The 11,991-nt window shown below is 36.4% G+C and overlaps 1 protein-coding gene across 1 annotated transcript; it reads right to left on the bottom strand.

Moving 5' to 3' along the window:
- Nucleotides 1–281: 281 nt before the first annotated feature.
- On the bottom strand, nt 282–3,564 carry LOC107597890 (endosialin-like). The gene has a single exon (XM_016289090.1). It carries the CDS (start codon nt 3,345–3,347, stop codon nt 1,182–1,184), a length of 2,166 nt encoding a protein of 721 aa, XP_016144576.1. The 5' UTR covers nt 3,348–3,564; the 3' UTR covers nt 282–1,181.
- Between the last annotated feature and the right edge of the window lie 8,427 nt (nt 3,565–11,991).

Here is an 11,991-nt window from a genome sequence, read left to right as displayed (position 1 = left end):
GATAATCAGCTGGTACTGAGTACAGAACATGTGTACTCAGCAATGGGACACATTAAGAATAAGATGAAGGCACAGTTACTTTTATAGAACTGAGCAAACCCTTACATCCTTACTCTTACCCTTAAAAAAACTGCAAATTCTACAAATTAAACCACAACTTTCCTCTTGATTTTGAAGGAATGCATTAGCCATAGCATCAAAAAACAAATATTGCTTGTCTCAAACAATGAAGACACAAACTTTTAAACCTTATTGAGCACTTTAATAAACAGTTTTAAAAAAATCAAGTAGTAGTTAGAGCAGGAAATTTGGTGGTTTGTGGTTTAAACAAGTTTATCTGTACCTTACCTTCACATATCCTCAAGAATATCAAAACATAATACTGCAACCGATCAAGGAAAGCCATTGGTACATGACTGTCTGACTGCTTGTTTTGACATTTCATAATGCTTGTGAATTATGACTAACTTCACTCTCACAGTGTGGCATAATGACCAGACTGTCTACATGCATGCTAACCTCTAAATAACTGATTTCAGAGCAATTTTTGTCAGATTACTGTCATTAAACACACAATGTTTAGAAAGCATTTTCAAATCTTCTTGTTACAAGACTTGTTAGGCACAGTTTGGTTAAAACAGCATTTAACAAATATGATAGAAAGCCTTTTTTCTTTGTCTGGATCAGACTGAATTTACAACAGGGAATAAAAATCTTGACATTGTCAAAATGGACTGAAATTATGGCTTCTTACAGAACAAATCTCTTAAGACATGAGGAAAGTTCCTTCAAAATGAAAAATAAATAACCTACATTACTCAACCAAGTATCCTCATCTATTAAGTATGCTCTCTTAGTTGCCATGTGATTGTTGAGCAACTGTTTCGCAAATTAAAAGATCAGTGTGACCAACAGTAGAATAACTTTTATTGCCTCTTGAGGACAGCAGAGAATGAGGCTCAGTGGTTTTAGAGTCATTCCTCCTTGCCCCCCACCTCCCAATTCTCGCTTAGCAGATTGTCCAGATAAACATCCATAAATAATCATGGATTAAAAAATGTCAAAGGGAAAGGATGGGGCGCTACCCTCAATTTATCAAATTCCTCTTGGAACTCTCGCTACTGTGAAGTTACAAAAGTTTATTTACATATGTCACACTGTCCTGTCACAGTCCTACTTGCTTAAACATGGGATTTAGTTACGCTACCAGATATGTCAGTAGCCGCTTTATCACCAGCACCAGCAATCCAGTGATAGCAATCGCTGGTGTTCCTGTTCTGTGGTTTAACTGTGTAGCGAGTACAATAGATAATGCCCAGGACCACCATCACCACAATGAAGATGCAAAGTGGGACTAGCAATCCGATTAGCAACCAGCTGGTTCCTTGGCTCTGGTTACTGCTGTTGTCATTATCAATAATGACCTCCTCTATTCCTCGTGACTGCATTGGGAACAGGGTGGAAGTTTGTTGCCCTGGACCAAAGGTGGTTGATTCATCATCATACATGTCAGTATTATCATGGTCTTGTTCATAAAACTCATATTCTCCAAAAAGGTCAAGAGGGTTCTTTGCAGTTTCCTGTGTCTCAGGCTTTGTTTGGGTTGAGCTGAACCAGAGCCAATTCCAAGCGCCGCCTGAAGCTGTGGAGGAAGGGAGGACTGTGGGAACCGTGGTGCTCTCATCCTCATAATAGTCTGGTGTGGGTGTCAGAATTGCTGGTGGAAAAAAAGCATTATGAACTGGTTGCTCTGGATTAAGGTCAACATTAACATTAATGACCTCAGGGGAGCTTTCAGTCGGTGTAGTGTTTTCAGGTTCCTCTTCAGTTGTCGAAATCAGGTCTGTCGGAACTGTCTCCACATTGGGCAGCTCAGTCTGCCAGTTCCAATCAGAATCAGGTGGAGGGTGCCATGGGTATGCAGGATCCTCTGATTCCCAAATGGGGTTGTGAGTAATCCATGGGTTGGAGACGGTGGTTGAGGGAGTCTCCAAGTCCTCCCCGATGGGTCTGCAGGAATATTGGTCAGATTGAAGAGTATAACCTTCTTCACAGTAGCACTCAAAGCTTCCATTATAATTGATGCACATCTGTTCACATGTTCCTTCAATTTGACATTCGTCAATGTCATGACATTGACTCTGGTCCTCTTGTAATGGGGCAAAACCAAGATGGCAGTGGCAAATATGGGAGCCCAATGTGTTCTCACACGCATGCTCACACGGGTTGTCCGAACACTCATCCACATCTTCACAAGCACCCTCTTCATCTTGTCGGTAGCCATCCCGGCAGCGACACTCAAAGGTTCCAGGCGCATTTACACAGATATGCTCACAGGGACTCTGTAGGCATTCATCGACATCTATACAGCCCCGTTCATCAGGTGCCAGCATGAAGCCATCAGGACAAGCACAGCGGTAGCCATCCATCACACGCAAGCACTCAAACTCACATGGAGCCCCATTGCAAGGGTCAGACGGAAAGCAACTTACCCCATCCTCAGCCAGGAGATAGCCATCATTGCAATAACAATAGTAGTGCAAGTCATCCTCAAAGCAGAAGTGATGGCAACCTCCGTTGTCTTTATCGCACCAGCTTGTCTTAGGCGTATCAGAGCAAAAAGGTGGTTCCCTGTTCCAACCAACAGTTCCATCTTCCTTTTGTGTGCACAGAACTGACTGGTCATCTTTAGCAGGACAAGGTACAGCTGCTACCGATCCAAAAGGGATATGTGTTAAGAGGGTACTCAGCAGGTTAAAAGGGGTACTATACAGTGTATTCCCACCTCCCTCGCTAGCAATAGCTGTACACATGCCTCGGAAGTTGTACCTGCACAGGTAGCCGTCCACTGAAATCGAACAAGGTCCATCCTTCCATTTCAGATTATGTCCTTGCTCATGGGCCGCAGTGCTGTAAGACATCACCACACATCGTGGGGATGAGCAGGTACTGGCCGAGTCCTCTTGTAGCCAGTTGGTGTACTGGGTGTCCTGATCTCCAGTGACCCAAGAGAAGCCACGCAGGGGTCGGGTGGGTGAACATTGTCGGGGTTGTCTCTGAAGGCCAATCCAGATATTTGCCTTGCCTCTGTGGTGTTGTCTCAGTTCCACGTTCGAGAAGAGCTCCTTCACTATTGCTGCTTCCTTTGGATGCCTGATGGTGGCCAGGTTCCCTTCGAATTCCTTGCAGCTCCGCCAAGCCTCCAGAAAGATCTTGCGCTGAAAATGGAGCACAAAGCATCCATCCTCCCTGCAGAGTGCATCCCGTTCTCTCAAGTCCTGAGTCTGCACCCCGTAGAGGCACAGTAATGAGGGCAGCAGAATAACACAAAGAACTGGACAGCCCATACCTCACACCTACTCTATTTTCTATTGTACTTTCTTTCCCTTTTTTTAGGAGGCTTTCAGGGTGCTAAAATACAGTTTAATGCCCTAGTTGCCCATTCTTCTTCTACTTGTACCTGTATTAAACTTTTCCCTTCTTTTTCTCTCTCTCCACCCTCCTCTCTCTGCCCTGTCCAGTGGTGATCTGTGCCTAAGCTGAGTACTTACAATCTCACCCTTGACGTTCCAGCAAGAGAGAGAGAGAAGGAGAGGGAGGGTTGGAGAGATGGAAGAATGGTAGGAGTGACTGAAGAAAAAGGGGAGTTGAAAAAAGATGTTTTTGGCACAGGCAGAATCAATGTGTGTGTGTATTTTGGGGGGACTGGGGGGAAGTGCAACAGTCTCGGTTCCTCTTCACCAGAATGTAACGTATGTTTCTCATAAGTGTGTATGGAAATGGTTTGGGACTCTGCCCCTCCCACATGACCCCCCGCAACCCTGACTCCAAACTCTGAATGCCGGATAACTTATAACAAACTGTAATGCTTTTTTTTAATCATGTAAAAAGCTAGAGAAAATTTAAACAAAGGCTGTGTCTGCTGTAACAGTCCCACTTACATCTGTCAGCACTTTATATTCCAGCTTTTCTCTGGTCTTTCCTCTTGTTCATATTGTTTTTTTTTGGGCATTTGGTCAGTCCTTGGATCATTTTAGCTGTGGCACTGTGGTTAATGTGTGTTATCATGACATATAAAATTATGTTCTTAAGCAGGTCTGAATCTGGCCATTTTCCAAACGTTCCCCACTTTTCTAAATAATGGCCTATAAAAATGAAAGACAAAAACATAAAAAGACAAACGTTAGTATCCAAATAAGTATGTTACTTTATTTTATTAATACATTCTATTTGATGAATAAATTACAAATAGTGATTCCAAGTTGGCAGTGTGTATTTTTTCATAACAGTTTGTTGTAATGAAATATATGCATTCACATGTGCTTCCCAATGTCTAATAAACATGGTTATGTAAATACATATTCTTCAATGAACGACCTTGTTGAATGAAACAAGTATTGTTCATACCCAGTGTTGGGTGTAACTAATTACTAAGTAATTAGTTACTGTAACTGAATTACTTTTCCCTTTAAAGAGTAAAGTAAGGGATTATTTAGACTTCTTATGTAACTGAACTTAATACTGTGTAGACTGTAGAACATTTATACACAATACAAAAGTGTATTTAACATCAAAATTTAAAGTCTAACCTTAAAATGCATGCTTTTTATGTACCCTTCTCATTTTAAATACTTTGGTGAGTTAATAAGAATACTGGTAACACTTGTTGGTTAACTTGTTGGTTATTAGTTGTTGAATATTACTGGGATATTGGCAGTTTATTACAACTTAAAAAGCACATATTAATGTCTTATTCTGCAAGACCTTATTCTAAATCCTTAATCTTACCCAATTCTTAAACTTAACAACTACTTTACTAAATATTAATAAGCAGTAATTAGGAGTATTTTGAATTACTTTTCCCTTTAAAGAGTAAAGTAAGGGATTATTTAGACTTCTTATGTAACTGAACTTAATACTGTGTAGACTGTAGAACATTTATACACAATACAAAAGTGTATTTAACATCAAAATTTAAAGTCTAACCTTAAAATGCATGCTTTTTATGTACCCTTCTCATTTTAAATACTTTGGTGAGTTAATAAGAATACTGGTAACACTTTAGTGTCCAATTCTCACTATCAACTTGTTGGTTATTAGTTGTTGAATATTACTGGGATATTGGCAGTTTATTACAACTTAAAAAGCACATATTAATGTCTTATTCTGCAAGACCTTATTCTAAATCCTTAATCTTACCCAATTCTTAAACTTAACAACTACTTTACTAAATATTAATAAGCAGTAATTAGGAGTATTTTGAGGCAAAAGTCATAGTTAATAGTTAGTTAATAGTGAGAATTGGACCCTAATTTAAAGTGTGGCCAGAATAAGTTATGTAGTTACTTGAAAGAATTAAAATAAAAGTTTAATGTCTATCCTTGTATCATTAACTTGTCGAGGTTGATATATGATTTAGAAAGTAATTAGTAATTAACTAGTATTTAATTACTCTTGGTTAACTTGTTGGTTATTAGTTGTTGAATATTACTGGGATATTGGCAGTTTATTACAACTTAAAAAGCACATATTAATGTCTTATTCTGCAAGACCTTATTCTAAATCCTTAATCTTACCCAATTCTTAAACTTAACAACTACTTTACTAAATATTAATAAGCAGTAATTAGGAGTATTTTGAGGCAAAAGTCATAGTTAATAGTTAGTTAATAGTGAGAATTGGACCCTAATCTAAAGTGTGGCCAGAATAAGTTATGTAGTTACTTGAAAGAATTAAAATAAAAGTTTAATGTCTATCCTTGTATCATTAACTTGTCAAGGTTGATATATGATTTAGAAAGTAATTAGTAATTAACTAGTATTTAATTACTCAATTAAATTACTTAACTAGTAATTAATTACTTAATTAGTAATTAAGCAATTAAATATTTTCTGGAGAGAGTAATTTGTACAGTAATCTAATTACACTGTTGAAGATGTAATTAACAACTCGTTACTTTTTTTTAAGAGTAACTTACCCAACAATACTGTTCATACCTGACGATTGCAGCATAAAAAAAACTCAAATTACCTGAGATCCGCCAGCTGCCTGTGAAAACACAGCAACATCAACAATCACTGCACACCGGAACAATAATAAATCTAGCTATGCTAGAGGTTAAAGTTTCCACAGCCGTAAGGAACAAAAGCAGGTCTAGTTTTGTTAAGAAAACAGAGGAGGAAAGACTGAGATGGGGTCTCAGTCTGTATATGGTCATAATGGAGAAAACGTTCTGTGGGGGGTTAAACAGGAGCAGCCTGAGGAGGAAATGGCTGGATTTCTCTAAAAGATCATTAAAAAAATCACTCTTGTGAATGAAACACAGATGCACATGTTTAAGACAGCTGATAATATTAGATTACTTCAATGTTGCACTGAAGTAGGGTCAGTTTTTTTTTTTTTGAGAGAGTATTTTTCTTGTTTTTTATTTTGGTAAAAGAATCATAAAACTTGACACAACCTTAAACCAAGCAATTTGACTCCTGTTGTGCTGATCATTAAAAGCAAATATCACATCATAACATTTTGGAGTAGTGTCTAAAGGTTAAGTGATCTGTTACTGATTTTTTTTTCAGTCCACATGCACAATGATACACATACACAATGCCACACTTAATGTCAGTAAACACACATACTTCTAACAATCATAAGAGCTTGGGCAAATCTATTCATACACTATGGAATTTCTGCAAGAACATATCCATCATTTCCATGGAAACACTCAATGTTAAAAATGCAATCCTGGGTCCATAAAATAGCACTTGTCTGACAATCTTAGCAAAATGAAACATGAATCAAAAGCAAATGCAAAACCAGTTCCAAGAAGCTTTTGTTACAAGATTTCAAGGATGTACAGGCCTAGAAAGTCCAGACAATTATAAGAAAATTGTATTTTTCAAAAATGCATGAAACCAACCTGAAGATTTCTAGGAAAAGGGCACATGTTACACCGTACTTGACTCATGCCCTCTTTTCCTCTCGCCATCAATGCTGATGTACCTAACCTTCATCTCACAACTCCATATCCAAGGTACACTGAGGTGAAACAGAGGTCAAATCTGCAGGGCAGCGCAGAAGATCCTCAGGGTTTTTTTTTTTTTTTTTTTCATTTATTTGCCTTTATTTCTTCCTGGAACCGTCCACCCACCATCTGAAAATCACATTTGCTCTTTTCCACTCTCAAGATCCCTCGTTCTTATTATTGTTCTCAGGTCTCATGCTGCTTCCACTAGAGTACTACAAACTCTAAACACTAATCATTCCATAGTCTTAAAGACAGCACTCCACAAAACAGAGAGAAACGATTGTGCTGTATGTTACGATGACCTTACCGATCAACATTTGCAGCTGTGTTTGGAAACAAGGAGTTTGGTGCAGGATGAATAGTCTTATGCGGCACTGTTTGACATTTTTTAAATACATAATTCAGTCTTTGACAGCACTTATGGAAAGCCCTCTCTCTGAACCGTGATAAGTCTCAAATCCAATTCAGCTGAAGCGGTCATCCTAAAGATACATTTCTGGGTCAGGAATTACTTCCACATACACAAGCATAGATACACACATGTATGTGGATCACATACATCATGTTCAGACCCTGTGCGTAACGTCTGTGTTTAAGTATTACAGTATCTGGAGATTTTTTGATTCAGATGAAAGGCTGACTCGATCACAATACTAGAGAGGAACAACAAATTCACACATACATAAACACTGTCCTCCTTACTGATATCAACTTGTATCTAGATGGGAATTATAACACCCGTATCATTTTTGCTTATGTTTCAAGAAAGCCAAAACATTAGGCTTGCAGTGGGTTCTCATCCAATACAAAATACTTGGAAGTATTATTTCATCAGACAATTTTACTCTGTCCAAAAAGCAGTTTGTGTTTGGGCAGATATCCACAACATTAAACCCAGTTGGCCTACTACTGTTAAAGTCAGCATGAAATAAAAATTCACCCTATCTATTTTCTAAAGGCATGTTACATATCATATTGTTAACAATTAATCTGTGCATATCTTTCATTTTTAAAACCTTTCTATGTTCTTTTCTGACCTCGTTATGTTTTATAAAAATGTATAAAAACCCGACCTTCTGGTGAAAACAACAGACTTCTCTCTAGTGACATATGCAAAACTTCTCCAACCATTTATGCTGCCTTTATATGCTATTAGAAACTTCCCACTTCTGAAGTTCTTCTGTAATTACAAATTTGTTGCGTTCAAGTGCTTTGTAGAAAGAACAGGACTCCTGGAAGACAGCCCATTTGTGATTGCATTCTCTGAGGAAATCTTGTTAAAGCCAAAAGATATTTAGCCAATAATCCAATAGGTTTCGGACAAAATGTAGCCATTCACTGGTAACAATATAAATTTACCGTGCAATCTAAATATTCAGCTTGCTCAAGATTCTGAAATTTCAGTCAAATAAATGCTATTTTCACTGTGTTCAATACATACAATATGCATCAACTGGTTATTTATATACATAAATATACATGACTGTAACAGCAAGAGAAAGCAATGTAGATGTTATGGTCTTAAGAGGCCATTCATATCTATTTTTCAATTAGGAAACTCGTATTTACAATAATTCAGATAGCACATGAAGGCAGCAATAGTCTGCATAAATCCAACCTTGCAAATTCACGTTTCAAATTCACAAATTCACACCCACTTCTCAAAATCCAATCAACAAACGATACATTGAACCAAGTCCCCACCTTACTTTTTTCATTTGATATAATCTGTTAAACTCAGATGTTTAAGTCGCAATATGGAAGAAAATATCAGTTTCCACTTTTGTTTCATTGCAATTAAAAAAAACAAACAGTTATTTGTGGGAAAGTTAAATATTTTCACATATAGTAAATTGTAAGAATGCCCTTTAATGCATGTCTGGGAAATCAGTCTTTTAAGGCACAAAACAGACTCTGGTGGTCACAGTTAAAAGACCATGAGTCTCCACGAGTCCTAGTTCAACAGAACACACACGAAGAAGCTAAAGCAGAGTGGCTTTGATGCATGATGCTGTTCTAAGTCCACCAACTACAATCTGGCCCTGGTTATGAGAGTGAGGAGAAAGCCTGATTAACACTGGGGTGAGTGAAATGTCAGAGTATTTGTGTACCCTCCCCTACACCCCTCAGGGCCAAGGCTCTTACTATCCAGAGCAGGAAAATAGACCCAGATTGAGGCCCAGAAACAACCCCCTCCACTCCATGAGTCTCACTGTGTAACATAATGGGTGTATTGAGTCAAGAGTGGTATTCAGGTTCACAGTGCTGGAAAGCTATATTTTGAATTGTGCAAGAAGCAAACGTTTTAAGTGATACATAACACATTTTGCGATTTATGTGTTTATTCAGCCTGATCTCATTGGCATTCATAGGATTCAGATGTACTGTTTTCACATACATTTTTGTACATTTGGATACATTACTTATGCACAGCTTGTGAAATGGAAAAAAAAAACTTTGTTTGTATTACAAATATATTTTATTAGTTATATTTTACTATTATACAAATATTTTGTAGTCCCTAACCTCACCACTACTATAAACCTAATCACTCAATGTAATAATGTATAGGCAGTCAAATGTACCATGACAATGATTTTCATTACAATACAAACGTTTTAAGTGATACATAACACATTTTGCGATTTATGTGTTTATTCAGCCTGATCTCATTGGCATTCATAGGATTCAGATGTACTGTTTTCACATACATTTTTGTACATTTGGATACATTACTTATGCACAGCTTGTGAAATGGAAAAAAAAAACTTTGTTTGTATTACAAATATATTTTATTAGTTATATTTTACTATTATACAAATATTTTGTAGTCCCTAACCTCACCACTACTATAAACCTAATCACTCAATGTAATAATGTATAGGCAGTCAAATGTACCATGACAATGATTTTCATTACAATATACAATTATATATATAGAGAGAGAGAGAGAGAGAGAGAGAGAGAGAGACAGAGAGACAGACAGACAGACAGACAGATAGATTAGTGCTGTCAAACAATTAACCGCGATTAATCCCATCCAAAATAAAAGTTTTTGTTTACAAAATATATGAGTGTGTACTGTGTAAATGTATTATGTATATGTAAATAAACATATCTAAAGCATAAATTTTGAAAATATTTACATGTATATACATTTATATATTTATATTCTTATATTTTATATTATATATAAATATATTTAATATAGAAACATAACATATTTTTCTTAAATGTATACATGCATGTGTTTGTATTTATAAATACATAATAAATATACACAGTACACACACATATATTATGTAAACAAAAACTTTTATTTTGGATGCGATTAATCGCGATTAATCATTTGACAGCACTAATATATATTAAACAACTTAAACTTAACCTTAAGTCTTGGTTAAGTGATGGAATCCATCGTCAAACAAGGTAAATACAGTGTGTCAAACAATGTGATTGCATATTTAATTAATGCCATTTTATTAAATACAATAAAATGTACCTATTAAATCCACGAAGCATCATTAAATCAGAAAAATTACATACTGTAAAACATGTGCAGTATTAAACTCCTAAAACATTTTAATCAATGCAATTTTTGTATAATTTACTCAGACACTAAACATTCTTAAATGCGTTTCTCATGTATTTCTGTTCTTGAGGTCAGTGTTTAATCACCAAGGGAGTGGGAAAATGAATTTTCCCATGCTATCATTTCTATACATCATTACTTTTAATGAAGCTAATAGCAATGAGCCTCACTAACAACTCGTTATATGTGATTGCACAAACACTTACGCCATTAATCGCAGTCAGAGAGGGGGTTTCCATCGCTGCATTCAGAATAGCAGCAGAGCCAAAACTCTGAATCTTAATTCAGTGCAGGATGCAAACTATTTCTATAATGTGGAACAATGCCAAAGCATATTTTCAACACTATCTATCTTTCTATCCTGCTCTCTCTCTCCTGATTATTCTCTTCAGAAAAAACTAAAGACTACAAATCCATCAACAAGCTCTCCAAAACCCTCCAGGCTTCACAACACGCACCAGTTATAACTTTAGTTCATTCAAGACGCATTTACACACACACACACATAGACAAACTATCACTCATCAGAACATGAACTTACTGTATATGGTCTGTTCAGTGTAGCAAATTCACTAAGTGTCCTGCTGACGTGTTTTGCATATTTTGTTTAAGAGTAAGTCACCCTAAAAGTACTTAAACATTAATCATTCAGTCAATATTAATAAATATACATGAGATCTGGTACATAAGGCCCCATTTATAAAGGGCTATAATATACGTTTTTAAGAGCTTCATTGAGACAAATGGAATCGTTTTAAACATCAAATAATTTTAAAAGCTGGACACAGGAGATTTTCTGATTCTGAAAGAGCTTTTAAGAGCCAGATAAATGAGAGGAGCTATAAAATAAATATCAGACAATAAGAAGAGAAAGAATTGGTAAAGATAAATGAATGAGGCGTGGACTGCATGGACGAACATGCCAGAAAGAGAAGTGAATAAAGCATTTTTTCTCTTTCCTCAGACTTTTCGCCATGCACAGACTTTTCTATATTTCCCCCAGTCACAGAGTTTCACAATGCAAAACTGAGCAGGCTTCTAAATTTGTTCATTGGGTGTTGGGCAATTCGTAATTCTATTATTTTAATGAATTCATTTTCTGCTGGGCAGCCGGCTGGTGGAAAAAAAAAAGCTGAAAAAGCTTTGCCATCACAGGAATAAATTACAAATTTTAAAATAAGTTCAAATAAAAAACAGCTATTTTAAATTCTAATAATATTTTTTAAATATCACGGTTTAAACTGTATTTTGATCAAATAAGTGAAGCCTTGATGAGTATAAGAGACGTCTTTAAAAAATAAATAACAATAATAACAATAAAAAAATGTCCGACCCGAAACTCTAGGATCTCGAGAGATGAAAATATTATAGAGAA

Source organism: Sinocyclocheilus grahami, unplaced genomic scaffold (assembly GCF_001515645.1).
Source record: "Sinocyclocheilus grahami isolate Dianchi unplaced genomic scaffold, SAMN03320097.WGS_v1.1 scaffold240.1, whole genome shotgun sequence".
Classification (NCBI taxonomy): Eukaryota; Metazoa; Chordata; class Actinopteri; order Cypriniformes; family Cyprinidae; genus Sinocyclocheilus; species Sinocyclocheilus grahami.
This window is presented reverse-complemented; position numbering and strand designations above follow the sequence as displayed.

Coding starts and splice junctions, on each gene's coding strand:
- LOC107597890 (XM_016289090.1), bottom strand. CDS start 3,347: ATGGGCTGTCCAGTTCTTTGTGTTATTCTGCTGCCCTCATTACTGTGC.